Source organism: Centruroides sculpturatus, unplaced genomic scaffold, assembly GCF_000671375.1.
Source record: "Centruroides sculpturatus isolate CEXI.00-Female unplaced genomic scaffold, Cexi_2.0 scaffold346, whole genome shotgun sequence".
NCBI lineage: Eukaryota > Metazoa > Arthropoda > Arachnida > Scorpiones > Buthidae > Centruroides > Centruroides sculpturatus.
Window position 1 is genome coordinate 480,762 of NW_019384533.1, and position 21,976 is coordinate 502,737.

At 29.1% G+C, this 21,976-nt stretch overlaps 2 protein-coding genes across 2 annotated transcripts in view; both read left to right on the forward strand.

Annotated features, from left to right (window-relative positions):
- Positions 1–7,716: 7,716 nt before the first annotated feature.
- LOC111623098 (receptor-type guanylate cyclase Gyc76C-like) lies at positions 7,717–8,339 on the forward strand. Its single transcript, XM_023365578.1, has 3 exons — positions 7,717–7,834; positions 7,915–8,006; positions 8,085–8,339. The coding sequence occupies exons 1-3, from the start codon at positions 7,768–7,770 to the stop codon at positions 8,337–8,339; spliced, it is 414 nt and encodes a 137-aa protein (XP_023221346.1). The 5' UTR covers positions 7,717–7,767.
- Positions 8,340–8,903: 564 nt separating this feature from the next.
- The window catches only part of LOC111623099 (voltage-dependent T-type calcium channel subunit alpha-1I-like), a 25,962-nt gene continuing 12,889 nt past the window's right edge, over positions 8,904–21,976 (forward strand). The window contains exon 1 of the mRNA XM_023365580.1: positions 8,904–9,397. Within this exon, the coding sequence (XP_023221348.1) occupies positions 9,231–9,397 (167 nt within the window). The 5' untranslated portion in view covers positions 8,904–9,230. The remainder of the gene's footprint in view (positions 9,398–21,976) is intronic.

Below are 21,976 nucleotides of genomic sequence, written 5' to 3' on the forward strand. Positions count from 1 at the left end.
TTAATGTATACTGTTTACCTAAATATTATTTATTTATTTATTAAATAATTATTTAATTATATTATTATTATCGAAATTTTAATAGCGTTATAAGTGAATTAATTTAACTTTTTATAAAAGTTAATTTAATTTATTTTATTTTATTTTTTAATTTATCTTGTGAATTTAAACATATATATATGTATATGAAAACTGTCCATCAAAGTGAATCATAGCATCTACTTGATAAGCTTCACACGTTCCTCCCAGTCATCCTTCATAAGTCTTACATGAACATGTGATTGAAAATTTTCAATTGTAAAAACATCTTCAGCAAGTAGAAACGTGTAAAACATCCAAAAAAAAAAAAATTATTATTAATGTTTATAGTCGATGCAATAATAATTTTTACATAAAACATGTTTTTATCGAAATCTGTTCAACTTCTTTGTAGAAATGTTTAAACCGGCTTTTTTCAACCTTTCACTTCTGATCAAACATCTGACAGATGAAGACGAATGATGCAATACGCGGGCAGATCTTTCAAGGTTATTTCAGAAACCTCACCATGCCACTCTATTATGATATTTTTACTTAAATCTTTTAGATTTATCCCTCAAATAAAATTATATTTTAAATGGATATAGTCTGATATTCTTACACTCGGATGAATATGGCATAAATCCAACTATTTTTATTTTTATTTTTTCCTCCCGATCCGTTACCAATTTTTAAAATTATTTTGAGAAAAGACACGTGTTTGTCTATCATTCTGAGAATTTTCACGGTGTTTAATTCGGTAAGAAGATACTTTTCTTTAGTTTATCTGTCTCTGAATGTCTTAGATAATTAAATGAAAAGAAAAATTGAAGAAGAAGTAAAGTACTTCTTCTAATCTAATTTCATTAGAATTAACCTGTAATGCATTTATTTCTAACCGTTATAATCAAAGAACGGTGTTTTATTTCTATTTAGATATAATGCGATTTTTCGATTAAGTTTATAAATAAAACTCTTTTTTTTTTTGTTATTTAAAAAATGAAAATTAAAAATTAACAACAAATGTTCTGACGTTTCAAAAGTAAAATGTCATCCGCCATTTAATTCTGTTTTGGAGAATCGTCAGCTGTTACTTCTGACATCATTTCTTTAGTAATTGTGTCTGTGATGGGTGGAGAAAGACGAAGCTCGCTGTGACTAATATTCTCTGACAGAATTGCTTATATTTCTTTTACAAGCGATCTTCTGTCGAGGAACGATGAACAGTTAACTATTTTTGGATCTAAAAGATCGTTTCCGAACCACGCAGCTCTTCTTTAACAAAAAATAAAAAATAAAAAAAAAAAACGACACCCCACTCTCAAAACATCTTATTATACATTTGCACAACATTAATTTTTTTTAATATATATTTATATATATAAATAAATTGTGGCAATACATCATTCTTTGCTTTGACTTCGTAATCGCCGTTTCGATCAAAATTAATCATAGAAGTAGCGACGTTGAAAGACAATTTGATGTAATATTTGGTGTTCTATTAAAACCGAATTTGTTAAGAATCTTCTGTGGATAAAGAAATATCAGTTAAGGTGATAAAAATACCGTATGACGAGTCAATATGTGGATAATAACCTCTTTACATTATTTGAAGAGAGAGAGAGAGAGAGAGAGAGAGAGAGAATCCACCCGTTATTGTCTGGTAAAATGGTTTTTGGCAGAGGATCAAATGTTCTCAATTGTTTGGGTTCATCCGATGTAGGCTACTGGTGCAGTAACAATAAAGGAGTTTGTATATACTATGAACAATTTCCTACGTTAATTTGAGAACTTTAGTAAAAAAAAAAAAAAAGAATCTGCAAAATGTATTTATGAGAATAAAAAAAAATATCTTTGTTATTGAAGATAAAGACATATTTTTTTTTCAAGCCACGATGTTTCATTATCGAAATTAAATTTTATTTTGAAATTGTTTCGGATAGGAAATTTTAAATTACACAAAATGGTTAGTTTCGAATGATTACTGAAATAACTTTGTTTAAAATGAATCATATTATAATTTATTTTACAAGTGAAATTTCCAAGATGACCTACGAGGATCTTAATGAAATTTCTAGTAAATAATCGACTGAAAAGAAAAAAAAAAAAAAAACAACAATTTTTGGCAAAAATCTAACGGCGCTTATTGGATATTCGATTTCTTATTTTGGTTACAAACTACCGAAATTAAAAATAAACTTTACTCACCAGAGGTCTAAGTGTCGCTTGATTACTATTGGTTACATTAAGTCAGCTGACGATTATTTTTTTAAATAACATCATTAATCACATTACTTTATTAGCCAATCACGATAAACCAATATCGTTTATGACCATCGGACTCCTAGCGAGTAAAATTGGCTTCTCGTCATATACGATAATTTAATAGCTATCAGAAAGACGTTAAATTAAAAAATATATATATTGAAAATTGATTGAATTAATACGTTTTTTTAAATAAAATAATAAATTAATAAGCGAATTATCTAGTTAACTTTTACAAATTTCTTTGTTAATGATAACTTTCTAGTAGTATATTAGAAAAACAAAACTGATTATTTAACTAGATTATAATTCTAATTAAGGAAAAAGAATTTTGTGAGTTATTTTCTATTTTTATTTACTTTTTTTTTAAAAAAAGTAACTAGTGTTTAATTTAATTAGTAAACATTTAAATATAAATTTATTTTATTTTACGTACTATATTTAATTTTTTTAAATGAGAACGATTAATCGATTAAATATATATATATTTTATTATTTCTTATGAAAACTGAATCGATTATACGATAATTAAATAACTTTGTTACTTCAAAAATACAAAAGAAATAAATATCATCTGTATTTTTCCCATTCTTAAAATGAAGTGATTTAACTCGAATCTGCGAACCAACATCTGTTTAGGAAATAAATTGATTCCGAATATAATTTAACATACAAAAATCTTTCTGGTTTTAGCTTCCATTCTGAAAACGATCCTGAACCTTTTTCTTTCTTTCTTTTTTTCTTTCTTTCTTTATTTTTCATTTATTTTCTCACGTAGGATTACGTTTTACATCTGTTAAGAAAAATTGATTTTTCTCGCCGAAAACAATGCCAAAATACGAATTTTACACAGCGTATATATATGATTTAATTTAATTTTTAATACCTAAATTCCGACTTAAAGCGGACTTTTATTGTTTTCGGCTAGAAAAATACATGTTTCTAGATTTTTTTAAAAAAACCTATGGTAAAATACAAATTTCTAACCAAAAATAATGTCAAAATACAAATTTCTAACCAAAAACAATGTCAAAATACAAATTTCTAACCAAAAACAATACCAAAATACAAATTTATAGCCAAAAACAGTACAAAAATGCAAATTTCTAACCAAAAAAAATACCAAAATACAAATTTCTAACCAAAAACAATGTCAAAATACAAATTTCTAGCCAAAAATTAATGCCAAAATACAAATTTCTAACCAAAAACAATACCAAAATACAAATTTCTAACCAAATACAATACCAAAATACAAATTTCTAACCAAAAATTTATGTCAAAATACAAATTTCTAGCCAAAAACAATACCAAAATACAAATTTCTAACCAAATACAATACCAAAATACAAATTTCTAACCAAAAATCAATGTCAAAATACAAATTTCTAACTAAAAACAATACCAAAATACAACATAGAATCGGCTTATATAATATCATATTATAATTTAGTTTAATTTTAAGGTTTAAATCCCGACTTAAATCGTCTTTTATTTAAGTTGTAAGATGAATACTCATTATTAAAAGTGAAGCGGTGTTGCATTAAATTTTGTATCATTGTTCGGCAAGTTTAAATTAGATCCGCAGACTTCTAATATAGCGTGGATTCTTTTGTATTACAAGCCGTATAAGTCGATTGTTTAGAGAAGAGTAGATAAACCACGTATCTGTTTGTCTTTATCAAAACACAAATTGACATTTCGTGTGGTAAACTACTTTACTGAGAAACGTCTACTTGTCACGTCAAACTCGGTAGCCTTTTTTTTTTTTTCTGATAAATGTTGATCTAGTTACTTACTGACACCGGCGACTTTCAAAACGCCATTTCAACATCTTGTGACGTCAGACGGATCCATCCCTATAGTGACGTCATGCCATTAAGTAAAGTATACGCTCATATATATCCTATAAGAGCCAAATGTTAATTATACGATGAAAAATGATGCTACTGACGTTACTAATGAAAAAGTATGAAGTTTTGACAGTTAATAACGATTACGATTACTTGCTCTACGAATTTAAAAAAAAAAATTCTTGTGATTTGAATATTATTATTAACTTTAATTTAAATTTTTTAAAAAAATAAATAAATAATCTAATTTATATTATTTATTTTCTGAATTTTTAATATTTTCGTCGTGATTTGTATAAGTAAAATTGCACGAATATCATTTCAATGATGTTTGCTTCTACATTTTTGTTTATTAAAGAATTATCATTACAATTTAATAAATTCAACCATGAATTTTTATGGTTGAATTTTATTAAATATTTTATTTGTAGTATTATTTTCTATGTACAGTACCGATACTTTAATATTCATTTGGTATACAGAATTTATTTTCGGGTTGTAATTTGTAGAAATGCTTATTTAAATAAGTAAAAATTTTAGTTTAAAAAGAGTTAATTCCAATTCCGTATTGGGGAGAAAGGGGAGAGTTTTAACCTTTATGTAGACGTGTATTGAAAGAAAGAATGATTACTTTTGCTTCAACCGGAAAAAACAACTCTTTCTAAATTTAAACATTTTTAGTAGCTTTAGTTAAAATTACAAAATACATTTCCATTTTTAACAGCCTAAAAATAAGGTTATAAATTTAAAATAATAATAATAAATTAGATTTATAATAAACAGTTCTTATAAAAATGTAATTGTCAATGCTGCCAACTCCAAAACTGTAAAAACTTATGACGTTAAGGGACCTCTATGCGTGTGATTTTTTTATTTTAATACAGTTTTAAATTTTTTGCGAAATTTTCGGAATTCCAAATATATTATAAGTTTAAACATGTCTTATAATTTTCTAATATATGTTTTTCTTCGTACTACACCCGACACATTAGTTCGGATATGTCGGGCCCCGTCCCTCACCACCTGGTCGCCCCATTGTGGGCTTGGCCGGGTGGTAGTGTTGCCATTTTTTCAAAATCGCTGATCTAGACGGCAGGTGAGGTTTGTTCGAACAGAAGTTCCTGACGCATGCGTAATGTCATTTTGCAATGCGAAGAATAACGTGCAGTACATGCCGGTTCTAAATCAGTTACAGTTAGGGACCTTTTTTTAACTCCACTCTGTGGGCACTAAGAGGGCCTCCTTTTGCAAGCCCATTATGGGTTCGGCCAGGCCCACAATGAGGCTGCCGGATAATGAGGGACGGGGCCCGACATATCCGAACGGACCATCCCCCGAAAAATTCCTGGGGATTTTTCGACTCGTTCGGATTCAAACCTGGGTCCCTCGGAGTGGTAGGCTGCCACCTTGACCGCTCGGCCGTCCGGTCGCGGTGGGAATACATTATAAAGCCTATACTTTCGTCAGGGGCAACGGAAAAGTGTTCAAATTAGAGGGATGTCCAACTTTTGAGATGTATTACTGCAATTATTTGTGTATTGCTTTACGCGGAAAATTTTTTACGGACGCTCATGATCTTAACAAACCCGATCGAACCCCCTATGAAAAAAGCTAGTTTTAGTTCCCATAGAGCAGAAAGATTACAAGAAACTCATACAACAAAATCATGATTTCTGAATGGGGATACAGTAGAGCATCGTTTATCCGAATCAATTGGAAACGGTTTGTTCGGATAACCGATTATGTACGAAAAAATATAACCTATCCCGTGTTGAAATTTTTCTCCGTTGCGTGTCGCTTTGCGTTGAATTTTCGTCGATGTTAAACATAACGTAAACTTTTTAAAATAATAATCGTGGCTATTGTATCGTGGCTTTGTTTTACAAACGAAATAAATACATTGAAAAATATAAAAACAAATAAAAATTATACTTTAGGCCGACTGGAATTCTTTCGGATAAACGACGCTCCACTGTATCGAATCGTAATTAAGAGCATGTTGCAAAAATAAAATAACAATGAGCAGTTTACAATTGGTGCCACTATCATCAGGATGTTATCCTATACAGTCTTTTCGCTTATAAGCGGAGTGAATACTACACGATTTTTCTGCCCAATGTGGTCTGTTCAGCAATTTTGACATCATAAAAGTGTTCGAAGTTGGCCAAAATCGGCTTACCGAAAGTTTGGAAAANAAATCACGGAATGTTGCCATTAGACTATTTTTTCTATGTAATTTCCAATTAGAGGAACGTCGAAGGTGCGCCACCTGGTATCGGGTGAGGTAGTGTAGTGGGAACGCGACACACAACACATCGCAACGTGTCTAGCCGTATGAGCTGGAGCGTGAAGCATAGTCATGGCGATATCTACGTGACAGTTATCTATGTACAGTACCGATACTTTAATATTCATTTGGTATACAGAATTTATTTTCGGGTTGTAATTTGTAGAAATGCTTATTTAAATAAGTAAAAATTTTAGTTTAAAAAGAGTTAATTCCAATTCCGTATTGGGGAGAAAGGGGAGAGTTTTAACCTTTATGTAGACGTGTATTGAAAGAAAGAATGATTACTTTTGCTTCAACCGGAAAAAACAACTCTTTCTAAATTTAAACATTTTTAGTAGCTTTAGTTAAAATTACAAAATACATTTCCATTTTTAACAGCCTAAAAATAAGGTTATAAATTTAAAATAATAATAATAATAATAATAATAATATTTAAAAAATTTCTATATACAATGTTTTAAAAAGATTAACGATCATTTCATACACGATTAAATAAAGGTGTAAAAGCTTAATAGAACAGAATGAAAATTTTAAAGAGACATGTAACAGAAATTAAATATAACTATTTTTAAAAATATTTTTTTGGAACAATTCCAGCTTTTTCTGCGTTAGTTCAACAATGCTTAGTTTAAAATACCGTAGATAAACTGATTAGAGATGCAACATATAGCAGTTTTGTAGATATTACGTCCAAAATTTGTAATTAGTGAAGAACATAAACTGTGAGGTCATCTCGCATCCGGTAACTCTCATTCCCTACACTATTTATGTCTCTCTTTCATCCAAGAACTGGATTCTTGCCTTATCTTACGAATTAACTACGCAACTATGTTTTCTACAGAAATTTACATAACTTATTACAGGATAAGGGGATGGGGGTGAACCTACGTATACAGGATATAAAATTCTTAGAAAGTTAATAAATGTTTTTCAAAAATAATATTTGAAATAAAAAATATAAGTAGTCTTTTATGGTATCATTTCTCTTTCTCATCCCCAATTGGAGTGTCGAAGCCAATTATCGGTTGTAACCAATTACTCGGATACCATGGTAACCTGACATATTTAGTAACAGAAGAAGAAATATCTAGTTGGATCTAGAAAGTAGAATAATGGAAGTATTTATTTTTTTTCCCCTTACGTTTTATTTATAGCAACAGGTTGTCCTTTTGTGCCATTGATCCGATCACCCAAGCTTCACAAAAGAGAATTGTATTGGATCAGAATGGCATCTGTCACACGTTGTCTTTGCTTTAACATTCTGCTGTTTAATAATTATACTATATATATATATATATATATATTATAGGTCCAGTTGTAGCTGGAGTTGTTGGATTAACTATGCCCAGGTATTGTCTTTTTGGTGATACAGTTAATACAGCTTCTAGAATGGAATCTAATGGAGAAGGTAAAACTGTTATTTTTAATATCAAATGTAAATAGGCTTTAGTAATTTAGATGCTAGATTAATTTCTTACGAAATTTCAGCATTGAAAATACACATTAGCTTACAGTGCAGAGATTACTTACAGAAACTCGGTGGGTATATAATAGAGGAAAGAGGAATAATTAAGATGAAGGTAAATTTATTTGTATGAAAATTACATTCACTTCGTTAACACGAAACTGAAAATAACGTGAATTTTAAAATTTTATAGGGAAAAGGTGAAGTGAAAACTTTTTGGCTATTAGGCCAGTGCAATCCAAGAGCGCACAGAACATTACCTCATGATCAAATATTACCTCAACCACTTTTCAGTGCTGTTAGAGACTCGGAAATAAGGAGGAGAAGTCCAAAATTAGATCATCCTCGTAGAGGATCGTTAGCGGTGCGTAACGACGCGTGTCATTTAGAAGATGTAGTTGCAGCAATGTCTCACGGATCAATTCCATCTTATTTGAGGAATNAATAATAATAATAATAATCGTTACTGTTATGTAGCATTTTTCTATATTCGATCATACGTTTGGCTTCCTTTAATCCATAAAATTGATCTTCAATGTCAAAAAAAAACGTCAAAATCTTGGGCCTATTAGTGTAAAAGAATAAATATTAATGATGCCCTTACTACAAAAGATAGTGTTTTATTTAGATAAGTTATCTAAGTCTCGACTGGATGGGAATTAAGCAACCTACTCAAATTGATCCGTAGACATTGAGGTAATCATAATAGAGTAAGTGTGGAAGTGGTTAGGATGAGTGATGAGTTATAAGGGTGGAGCCCTTTTAGCTGTCTTGGCACAAGACAACTCGTGGAATAAAAACAAAAAGACTAAAGTGATGTCGTTGACTCGTCCCTAAAAATTTCATATAACAACGAAATGAGTTTAAAAAAAAAAACTACATTAAACTTTAATTATATTAATCGAACGACATAATTTGCCATTTGGAAAAATTTTATTATAAATTCTAAATGCTAGAGCTGACGTCACGAGTAAAGAGAGAGCTGATTGGACGGTTTAAATATATAAAAAAAATCAACAGAACGTAACTTAAATAGAATATGCCAAAGCAACATTAGTTAGTAAAGTTAGGTGGAGAGTTGGGAAGATTTTAAAATCACGGAATGTTGCCATTAGACTATTTTTTCTATGTAATTTCCAATTAGAGGAACGTCGAAGGTGCGCCACCTGGTATCGGGTGAGGTAGTGGGAACGCGACACACAACACATCGCAACGTGTCTAGCCGTATGAGCTGGAGCGTGAAGCATAGTCATGGCGATATCTACGTGACAGTTAGTGTGAACTGTTCCAAACAACACAAGGATGTGAGTTGGGTGCAGTTCGCCGATAGATCTGCGGGATGACAGATACAGATAGTGTTGCTAACAGCCAACGTTGTAGTCACGAGGACAGCTGCTGCAGTTCAGATGAATATTTGGCATATCCCGGTTTTGTACCCGTTTCGCTATATTGTTTAGATCAACACACTAGACCGAGAAGTTGGTGTTTAAAGCTTATAACAAATCCATATCCTTTTTTTCCCCTTTTCCTTTTCCTCTCCTGTAAAGGTGTACTTCACCTCAGCGCAGTCGTGTTTAACGTGAAAGGTAAGTTTTTGTCCTTTTTTTTCACGTGTTTCGCTAAATCTGGCACTAAGTTTTAGTGCAAATATGCGGAAAACTGATAAGAAGCCAGGAATTAGTAAGGTTTCCAAAAGGATTACACCGTCTAGCGAATTCAGGAGGATTATAATAATAACATAACATATAAAAATCTATTTTGTGTACGAATTTTTAAAATTATCGAAGATCTTTTTTAAATTTTAATGACTTTTTTAAAAAGTTTTACACTCAGAAATGATTAAGAGTTTGTTAGTTTTATGATTTCTGGCCGTGTAAGTTAAAATTCTCGATGTAAAATGAGCCAAGTCGCGATCTATCAATAGACAGTTATCAGACCCTCCCCCACAAAGATTCTGAGAAGGAATCTTGTTTATGCTATGAGTATTCTCGCTCACAAATTTCTGCGGAGCATGATGAGTTTTGCAGCTGTCCGAATGATTTGTCAGATGTATTCTATGCGGAAACATCAAGAAATATATCTGACAGTAATCCATAACGTTGACAATGAAGTCATCTTTGTCGACAGTTGTGGAAATTAGCCAAAGATTGACATTATTTCATTGTTATTCAACACCTGCCTAAAGTATATTTTTAAAAAAATCTATAAACTTTCGAGGTTTTTTTATTATTATTATTTTTTGCAGAGGGAAAAAAATGAAAACACTTATATTAAATGTATGAAAACACTCATTTAAAAAAATTTTTATCGTGTAGAAAGATACGCGGTTAATGAAGGACGTGTGTTGAGAAACGTGATCATCGTTAAGTTTTCTTAACTAGGGATGCAAGGAATGCTATTTTTCATAATTTATAGAAGAAAATATTTTGTCTATTTTTTATCAATCAAATTATTTAATTAAATAAATATATATATATATACATATATTCTTAGATTAAGTGAAAAAGTTTTATCAAAATGTAAGGAGGTTTTTGTTTTGTTAAGATTAAAACTATAAATAGAGAAATGGTTATTAAATTCTTGTTGTTTTGACAATTCGGAAATATGGAAGAAATAAATCCTAAGTACAAGTTAATCCGGATTAAAGGAATCTTCCTTTCGTCTTCCAGAATGGGATAGATATATCAACAGGCTGTGTATCGATCAAATTCGAAAGTTGGTTCCTGTGCGATTATATTACTTTCCTTTGTTAATTGCTGATATATATATATATATATATTGTAAAAAGAAATATTTAAATTATTCTTTAAGGTAAAATATAATTGTTTTCTTTTGCCATTATAAAAACAAATAACAAAGATTTTCGATATTTTAAACAATAAGATTCCTGTCTTTTTGAAAGGATTAATAAGAAAATTAATTTATTTAAAACTTTCTTGGAAATAAATAATTTTATATTAAAACTCTAAATAATTGAATATTCGTATTTTAAAAAATATTTGAACGTTTTTTAAACAGAAACGAGAACGTACAGGTATGTTTAAATATTTTACAGAAAATCGAATTACTATATATATAACTTAAATAATATAACATTGAATTTGATGTTAAATAAAGGTGCAGAAACTTTGATATTTTAAATATATACCTTATTCTACCTTAAGGAATGACCCTTTTGGTTTCAATATCGCTTAAATGGCAATAACATATGTTCATTCACAATATATATATATATATCTTAACAAGGCATACAATAGACTATCGATAGATACAGCCAGGGGCAATGTAGTGATATTCAACACGCGATCTCTTGCTTCGACGATAGTCCACGTCAGCTTTGTCCAACTCTGCCTGTAGAATGATGTGACCTTTATAACCTCTTTCAGTTGAGATTGATGCTCGATCAACTAGAAACGTAATAAATGTAACTTAATCTTTTAGATTTATTTTAATAATTAAAGCGAAACTAGTGTAGTTTTAGAAGCGTATTAAGGAGTAACACCCATTCTTCTCAAATCACATTCGAATATATGATTAAAATTCTAAACACGCTCTGTGACATACTAGACAATGCTGCTTAACATACGCCCTTAGTACGTATGCAATGATTAAAAGTCTCGTATGAATATGCCCCAGATAAATTATTAAACATTTTTTTTTTTTCGAAGTTTCGTGTTAAAACAATATTTCTTCTCCCTGTTTGGTAGGATAAATAACGTGTAACGAATATAGGAAAACTTTAATTGTTATTTAAGCAGCGGGTTTTGACATATGACAACCCCCAGCTGGCTAGCTAGTCTTGTTTACACAACTGCTCGCTACTATCAACTCGCCAAGCAAATTAGGACCGGGTTTATCTTAATGGAAACGATATCTAGAGAACTGCTGTACTGTAATGTTAGAGTGGGTGCAATAGAGTTCTTTAGTGATGCGTCACCTTTTTGAAGAATGGAAGTCGCCATATTGACGGAAACTCGAGAAAAACTGTGGAGTAGAGACGGGAAAATTTGCTTTTCTTCTTCTTCTTCTTCTTACAAATTTCTTTATAATATACATAAATCTACATTTATTGAATCGAAAAGTTAATCTAATTCGTTAATACAATAAATTTTTAAAGAGAAATTTACTTTCGAAAAGTCTTTTAAAACTAATTTTATCTCGAGATANAGGAATTAGTAAGGTTTCCAAAAGGATTACACCGTCTAGCGAATTCAGGAGGATTATAATAATAACATAACATATAAAAATCTATTTTGTGTACGAATTTTTAAAATTATCGAAGATCTTTTTTAAATTTTAATGACTTTTTTAAAAAGTTTTACACTCAGAAATGATTAAGAGTTTGTTAGTTTTATGATTTCTGGCCGTGTAAGTTAAAATTCTCGATGTAAAATGAGCCAAGTCGCGATCTATCAATAGACAGTTATCAGACCCTCCCCCACAAAGATTCTGAGAAGGAATCTTGTTTATGCTATGAGTATTCTCGCTCACAAATTTCTGCGGAGCATGATGAGTTTTGCAGCTGTCCGAATGATTTGTCAGATGTATTCTATGCGGAAACATCAAGAAATATATCTGACAGTAATCCATAACGTTGACAATGAAGTCATCTTTGTCGACAGTTGTGGAAATTAGCCAAAGATTGACATTATTTCATTGTTATTCAACACCTGCCTAAAGTATATTTTTAAAAAAATCTATAAACTTTCGAGGTTTTTTTATTATTATTATTTTTTGCAGAGGGAAAAAAATGAAAACACTTATATTAAATGTATGAAAACACTCATTTAAAAAAATTTTTATCGTGTAGAAAGATACGCGGTTAATGAAGGACGTGTGTTGAGAAACGTGATCATCGTTAAGTTTTCTTAACTAGGGATGCAAGGAATGCTATTTTTCATAATTTATAGAAGAAAATATTTTGTCTATTTTTTATCAATCAAATTATTTAATTAAATAAATATATATATATACATATATTCTTAGATTAAGTGAAAAAGTTTTATCAAAATGTAAGGAGGTTTTTGTTTTGTTAAGATTAAAACTATAAATAGAGAAATGGTTATTAAATTCTTGTTGTTTTGACAATTCGGAAATATGGAAGAAATAAATCCTAAGTACAAGTTAATCCGGATTAAAGGAATCTTCCTTTCGTCTTCCAGAATGGGATAGATATATCAACAGGCTGTGTATCGATCAAATTCGAAAGTTGGTTCCTGTGCGATTATATTACTTTCCTTTGTTAATTGCTGATATATATATATATATATATTGTAAAAAGAAATATTTAAATTATTCTTTAAGGTAAAATATAATTGTTTTCTTTTGCCATTATAAAAACAAATAACAAAGATTTTCGATATTTTAAACAATAAGATTCCTGTCTTTTTGAAAGGATTAATAAGAAAATTAATTTATTTAAAACTTTCTTGGAAATAAATAATTTTATATTAAAACTCTAAATAATTGAATATTCCGTATTTTAAAAAAATATTTGAACGTTTTTTAAACAGAAACGAGAACGTACAGGTATGTTTAAATATTTTACAGAAAATCGAATTACTATATATATAACTTAAATAATATAACATTGAATTTGATGTTAAATAAAGGTGCAGAAACTTTGATATTTTAAATATATACCTTATTCTACCTTAAGGAATGACCCTTTTGGTTTCAATATCGCTTAAATGGCAATAACATATGTTCATTCACAATATATATATATATATCTTAACAAGGCATACAATAGACTATCGATAGATACAGCCAGGGGCAATGTAGTGATATTCAACACGCGATCTCTTGCTTCGACGATAGTCCACGTCAGCTTTGTCCAACTCTGCCTGTAGAATGATGTGACCTTTATAACCTCTTTCAGTTGAGATTGATGCTCGATCAACTAGAAACGTAATAAATGTAACTTAATCTTTTAGATTTATTTTAATAATTAAAGCGAAACTAGTGTAGTTTTAGAAGCGTATTAAGGAGTAACACCCATTCTTCTCAAATCACATTCGAATATATGATTAAAATTCTAAACACGCTCTGTGACATACTAGACAATGCTGCTTAACATACGCCCTTAGTACGTATGCAATGATTAAAAGTCTCGTATGAATATGCCCCAGATAAATTATTAAACATTTTTTTTTTTTTCGAAGTTTCGTGTTAAAACAATATTTCTTCTCCCTGTTTGGTAGGATAAATAACGTGTAACGAATATAGGAAAACTTTAATTGTTATTTAAGCAGCGGGTTTTGACATATGACAACCCCCAGCTGGCTAGCTAGTCTTGTTTACACAACTGCTCGCTACTATCAACTCGCCAAGCAAATTAGGACCGGGTTTATCTTAATGGAAACGATATCTAGAGAACTGCTGTACTGTAATGTTAGAGTGGGTGCAATAGAGTTCTTTAGTGATGCGTCACCTTTTTGAAGAATGGAAGTCGCCATATTGACGGAAACTCGAGAAAAACTGTGGAGTAGAGACGGGAAAATTTGCTTTTCTTCTTCTTCTTCTTCTTACAAATTTCTTTATAATATACATAAATCTACATTTATTGAATCGAAAAGTTAATCTAATTCGTTAATACAATAAATTTTTAAAGAGAAATTTACTTTCGAAAAGTCTTTTAAAACTAATTTTATCTCGAGATATTTTTATTACTCATCTTAACATAAACAATTTATTTTGTATTAAGAAAACTAGAATAAAATTTCACGATCCACGTTAATTATGTAAAGATGAGTTCTTCTACTTCAAGGTTAACATCGTGTATTTTAACACTTATCAATGTTTTCCCTATTTATTTTTTAAGTATTTATTATAGATATTTTATTTATTTTAATTGGAATAGTTTATAAAATCGATAACGATTCAATCTAACTCGAGTTTAATCTGATCAATTCGTACAAAAAAAAAAAAACACTCGAACTTTCTTCACACTTACTTAACAGACTCCATTCCTTCGAGTTATCTTGATGATTTGTAGAGATTTTTTTTTATTAATTAATTCTCGTTTTAAAAGATAGCTCGATAATCCTTATCTCTTCTTTTTTCTATAATTCTGTAATTTAAACAGAAATTACTATCTATAAAGTTAGAAAAAAAAAAGAATACCATTTTCTAACCTCATCAAGTATCCTAGTAGGATTTAAGTCACCACCTTAAGAGAACAATGGAATCTTCTTGATCCCGACAGAAGTGACGTCACACATCCCTAGATGAACTGTCGAAGTCATCCATACTCAAGTTACACGCGATGTCATGCTGAGAATGAGATTGCTTAGCATTCGTACTTAGCACCCACCAACCGAGACTTGGCTATAAATCTATTGAATATATCGATTGAAAGAAGTTTCTTTTGAGTGCAAATTGTCGACTTAGCTACCCTCCTAACTTCTACATATTATTATTATTATTATTCGTTTTATAAGAGTTTTATAAAATATAGAAAAAAAAAAACTAGAAAACCGAAGAATTTTTAAATTGAAAATTTATTACTACTAAAATATAATGTGAACAAAAGATTCCTCCAAATCGCTTTAAAAGAATTCTAAAAATTTTCTTTCAAACTTATCTGAGGCTGACAGACAGATTGACATCTATTGAAGTAAAGGAAATTTAGAAAGGAACTCTCAAATGCAGAATCCAACTCTAGAATTTGTTGACATCTGTATATTTAATATGTCATATTTCTGTTTATTTTTTAAACTTTTTAATAAATAATAACTATTATTATTATTATTATTATTATTATTATTTATAACCGTAAATTAATAATAAAGAAAAAAAAATTTTAATATCATTGCTAGAAAATTTTGATTAAAACTCTTAGAAATAAAAGACAAACGATCTAATTGGCTGTTATCTGTGACGTATTTACGAGGTCTAGCTTCTATTGCATGCCATAGCTCAACCCAAGACGACGTCCTTGTCCAAGAATTGAATGAAATACTGGTTCTCCCCAGTTTATGCTTGATTAATGATGTTGGATGATGAAAGACGAGACGTAAAGTTTGTCAAATTTAGACATTTTCTTTAGATTGAAAAGTCGATCACAATAGATAGTTGGACATTGATCATTCTACTATCTAGACGTAAGTATAATAAGGGTGGAACATCAGGTGGGCTACCTGTGACGCCAACGTATAAGTCTCTCTCTCCTTTTCCAACACGATTTATTCTTTACGCAGCTCTAGCAAATACTAAAAAAATCGTATAGAAACTTACATTATTCTAGAATTGATAGAGAAATTACGTAACAATAAGTTGTCAATTTACGTCATACATCTTTTTATTTCTATAATAATTCGTAAAGTTTAAAGTTGGGAAATTTTTTTATTGATATTTATAGAATTTTTTTTCTATGATTTGAAATATTGTATGAGCTTTAAAATTCGAAATATTTTATTATAATTTGATTTAAATAGTCTTGAACGTTTCCGGATTCTAAAAGTTACAGTTTTAAACGGGGGTAACTTGCCAAAACTTATGAGATAAAATCGTATTATTCTTTAAAGTTTTTTGGCAAGTTTATTAAATAAAGTATCTGAAAAGTTTTTTATATGGTTTGTATTTAATTTACTCTATTTTTAATATATAAAACTGTTCTAGTTTAGACGTAATTAATGTTTTCTTCTTATGATCTTGTTGATATATTTTGATAATATTACTCTGACCTTAAGATGCCATTTTCTGTGAAGAATAAAGTATTTTTCTAATATAAATCTCACGTAAAATGTCTTCGTGTTTACTTAAATCTCAACATTTGTAACTTATTCTTTACAGCGTAACGTCGATATACAACAGACTATATATAGTTACGGTTCATCTATTTTTTTTTTTTTTCTACAAAACAAAAAGAAGTCTGTAGCAATTTCTATGGAAAACTTTTAAAAAGAAATTCATTCGTAACTGAAAATGTTATTTATTCGAGTTTTCTTTATAAAGAATTCCTCTGTTTATTAATACAGACTTATATCAAAAACAACCATTAATATTTAAAGAAAATATTTTATCAAGTTTATTCAATTTGTAAAGAAATTAATTTTGTTTAAGTCTATTTTATTATTATTATTTTATTTTATTTTTTATTATGACACATACGTTCTTATATAGTTTTTCACATTTGGAGAGAAAGGTAATATCCTTTGTTTTGTTACGCTTCTGTATTGATTAGTAGGCGTTGCCATAAAATATCAAAATTTAAGAAGTAATATCATAAATCTAAAATGACCAAATCGTTTGATCTTTTTATTATCAAACTAATGAAAAATTTAAAATCAAATCATCTTATTTTATGCAATTCAAGAAGGGAGTTTAAAATTAAATTTTATGACGAATAATCTTATTGTTATTAACAATACTATAAAAATTATAGGACAATTAACATGATTTATCGAGTTTGCATGTATATAAAATACGAGAAAAGTAATTTAGGGAGATTTTTAAGGAATTTTTTCCCCTTAAAAACACAATGCAGTTCTTCGATAACATCGAAAAACTAACCTTTTCAATCGCGAATTTTCTTTATGTACAGTTATAAATTTCAGATAATCATCGATAGAAGAGTGTCATGTATATTTTAGAAGATGTTTCAAATGGATTATGGACGAAAAAAAATAAAAAAAAGATATAAATTTTGTAAAAGAACGTGAAAGATTACTTTACGGTGCGTGCAAGAATAGAAGCTTTTGTATCTTCAAACATTTTTACTACAGCTCAAACCACTTCCTAAGGCAAAAATATTTGACTAGCCCTTTTTCTAGCTTACGTATTATTCAATAGGTTTCCCGGATGAACCACTACTTCGTTAAGTCTTTATAGCTTTGTCGAAGACGGAAAATGCCTGGATGAATTTTGAGAGAAACAGACTAAAAGTCTTATCTCTTGCAAATATGCTTTGTCCACTTTGACACTTCTACGATTAGTCGTGGGTGGATTGACATTTAATTTAAAAGCATAACTATCTTCTAATGGAACTTTAATGTTTTTAAGGATAAATCTTAACTTACGATAAAATACTTGATTATCTAAATGACGAGTCGTATTTGGTTGCATGATTTTATTTATTTTAATTGGAATAGTTTATAAAATCGATAACGATTCAATCTAACTCGAGTTTAATCTGATCAATTCGTACAAAAAAAAAAAAACTCGAAAAACTCGAACTTTCTTCACACTTACTTAACAGACTCCATTCCTTCGAGTTATCTTGATGATTTGTAGAGATTTTTTTTTATTAATTAATTCTCGTTTTAAAAGATAGCTCGATAATCCTTATCTCTTCTTTTTTCTATAATTCTGTAATTTAAACAGAAATTACTATCTATAAAGTTAGAAAAAAAAAAGAATACCATTTTCTAACCTCATCAAGTATCCTAGTAGGATTTAAGTCACCACCTTAAGAGAACAATGGAATCTTCTTGATCCCTCAGCGCAGTCGTGTTTAACGTGAAAGGTAAGTTTTTGTCCTTTTTTTTTCACGTGTTTCGCTAAATCTGGCACTAAGTTTTAGTGCAAATATGCGGAAAACTGATAAGAAGCCAGGAATTAGTAAGGTTTCCAAAAGGATTACACCGTCTAGCGAATTCAGGAGGATTATAATAATAACATAACATATAAAAATCTATTTTGTGTACGAATTTTTAAAATTATCGAAGATCTTTTTTAAATTTTAATGACTTTTTTAAAAAGTTTTACACTCAGAAATGATTAAGAGTTTGTTAGTTTTATGATTTCTGGCCGTGTAAGTTAAAATTCTCGATGTAAAATGAGCCAAGTCGCGATCTATCAATAGACAGTTATCAGACCCTCCCCCACAAAGATTCTGAGAAGGAATCTTGTTTATGCTATGAGTATTCTCGCTCACAAATTTCTGCGGAGCATGATGAGTTTTGCAGCTGTCCGAATGATTTGTCAGATGTATTCTATGCGGAAACATCAAGAAATATATCTGACAGTAATCCATAACGTTGACAATGAAGTCATCTTTGTCGACAGTTGTGGAAATTAGCCAAAGATTGACATTATTTCATTGTTATTCAACACCTGCCTAAAGTATATTTTTAAAAAAATCTATAAACTTTCGAGGTTTTTTTATTATTATTATTTTTTGCAGAGGGAAAAAAATGAAAACACTTATATTAAATGTATGAAAACACTCATTTAAAAAAATTTTTATCGTGTAGAAAGATACGCGGTTAATGAAGGACGTGTGTTGAGAAACGTGATCATCGTTAAGTTTTCTTAACTAGGGATGCAAGGAATGCTATTTTTCATAATTTATAGAAGAAAATATTTTGTCTATTTTTTATCAATCAAATTATTTAATTAAATAAATATATATATATACATATATTCTTAGATTAAGTGAAAAAGTTTTATCAAAATGTAAGGAGGTTTTTGTTTTGTTAAGATTAAAACTATAAATAGAGAAATGGTTATTAAATTCTTGTTGTTTTGACAATTCGGAAATATGGAAGAAATAAATCCTAAGTACAAGTTAATCCGGATTAAAGGAATCTTCCTTTCGTCTTCCAGAATGGGATAGATATATCAACAGGCTGTGTATCGATCAAATTCGAAAGTTGGTTCCTGTGCGATTATATTACTTTCCTTTGTTAATTGCTGATATATATATATATATATATTGTAAAAAGAAATATTTAAATTATTCTTTAAGGTAAAATATAATTGTTTTCTTTTGCCATTATAAAAACAAATAACAAAGATTTTCGATATTTTAAACAATAAGATTCCTGTCTTTTTGAAAGGATTAATAAGAAAATTAATTTATTTAAAACTTTCTTGGAAATAAATAATTTTATATTAAAACTCTAAATAATTGAATATTCGTATTTTAAAAAATATTTGAACGTTTTTTAAACAGAAACGAGAACGTACAGGTATGTTTAAATATTTTACAGAAAATCGAATTACTATATATATAACTTAAATAATATAACATTGAATTTGATGTTAAATAAAGGTGCAGAAACTTTGATATTTTAAATATATACCTTATTCTACCTTAAGGAATGACCCTTTTGGTTTCAATATCGCTTAAATGGCAATAACATATGTTCATTCACAATATATATATATATATCTTAACAAGGCATACAATAGACTATCGATAGATACAGCCAGGGGCAATGTAGTGATATTCAACACGCGATCTCTTGCTTCGACGATAGTCCACGTCAGCTTTGTCCAACTCTGCCTGTAGAATGATGTGACCTTTATAACCTCTTTCAGTTGAGATTGATGCTCGATCAACTAGAAACGTAATAAATGTAACTTAATCTTTTAGATTTATTTTAATAATTAAAGCGAAACTAGTGTAGTTTTAGAAGCGTATTAAGGAGTAACACCCATTCTTCTCAAATCACATTCGAATATATGATTAAAATTCTAAACACGCTCTGTGACATACTAGACAATGCTGCTTAACATACGCCCTTAGTACGTATGCAATGATTAAAAGTCTCGTATGAATATGCCCCAGATAAATTATTAAACATTTTTTTTTTTTCGAAGTTTCGTGTTNATGCTTTGTCCACTTTGACACTTCTACGATTAGTCGTGGGTGGATTGACATTTAATTTAAAAGCATAACTATCTTCTAATGGAACTTTAATGTTTTTAAGGATAAATCTTAACTTACGATAAAATACTTGATTATCTAAATGACGAGTCGTATTTGGTTGCATGATGATAAAGAAATAATTCTTTTATTTTATTTATATTTTATTTATAAACGTTAATATTTAGTTTTTCAGTGGTATTCTTTTACATTATTTGCCATTGGTTATTTGTCTGATGCGCTCTCTTTCTGTATTTTATGGGTTGAATTTAAGCTAGAAGGTCGTATAAAACACAATATTTTATATCACGTTGGACTAAAAATAAACTCTAGTAGAATGTATTGTAGACGTTGTTTGATATTAAATTATAAAATATTAAATTTTTTTTTTTACTTAATTGGTGTTTAACAGAATTTTAAATCATAGAAAAAAAAACAGTGAGAAATTCGATAAAAAAGTAAAATATTTTAATTAATTTTTCAATACTTTAAACGTGATTTTTATACTAAAATTAACATTTTATACGAGGTATTTACTTTTTAAGAGAAGTTATATCACATAATATTACATTACAGTACTAAATGGAAATTTATATTCATCTTATCTTTTTTTTTTTCTCTTCAATTTCGAGTTCTCAAGTTTCAAAAGTTTTTTTAGCACACCACTTTAAAAAAAAACTCGATAGAGAAGCCATAATAACATTGCCATTGGTATAAATTTCCTTAACGATCGAAAACTGTACTGATTGAATCTAAAAATGTAATATAAACCGATCATAAAATGCTTATCATAAATTTCGATTGCTTTATCTTATAAATCAGTTGGATATAATTTTGGCTTTTAACCATATTTTGATTAATCATATCTTGTTTATCGTGCTTTTATACGGTGTTAGATTTACTCGTTTAAAGTCCTAAATAAGGAAGAAAACGTGATGTAGGATTTAAAGCATCCGTTTTCATTTATGAGTGTCTTTTTGAATGAAAGAGAAATTCAGGAATGAGAAACTATTGTTGGACAGATTTCTCGACACCTTTTTCCAATCCTCGATCAATTTTCTCCTAATCCTCTTCCGTGCTGGACCCGACAAGGCTCATGAATCAATATATTGACCTGCCTGCTTACCTGAACAGGTACAGTACAGTACAGTACATGTCGCCATCGAAGCATCGAGTAACATTTGCTGCTGATTGTTTAACGTTAATGACCCCCATTCCTAGTCAAAAATCCTTAAAGAGATAATAATAATAATAATAATAATAATAATAATCAGTAATATTAATCGTAACGATAATAAAGTAGCCAGATAAGTATCTATAACGTCTAGGTTTGTCTTCTTATCTTAATGGATGAACTTACTTACTTTATCAATAACCATATTCTTATAGGTTAAAATAATAATAATAATAAAAAATTCTATTGAAATAATTATTCAGTTAAATCGTAGATTAATAAATTTATTTTAATTTTAAAAAATAATAATAATAAT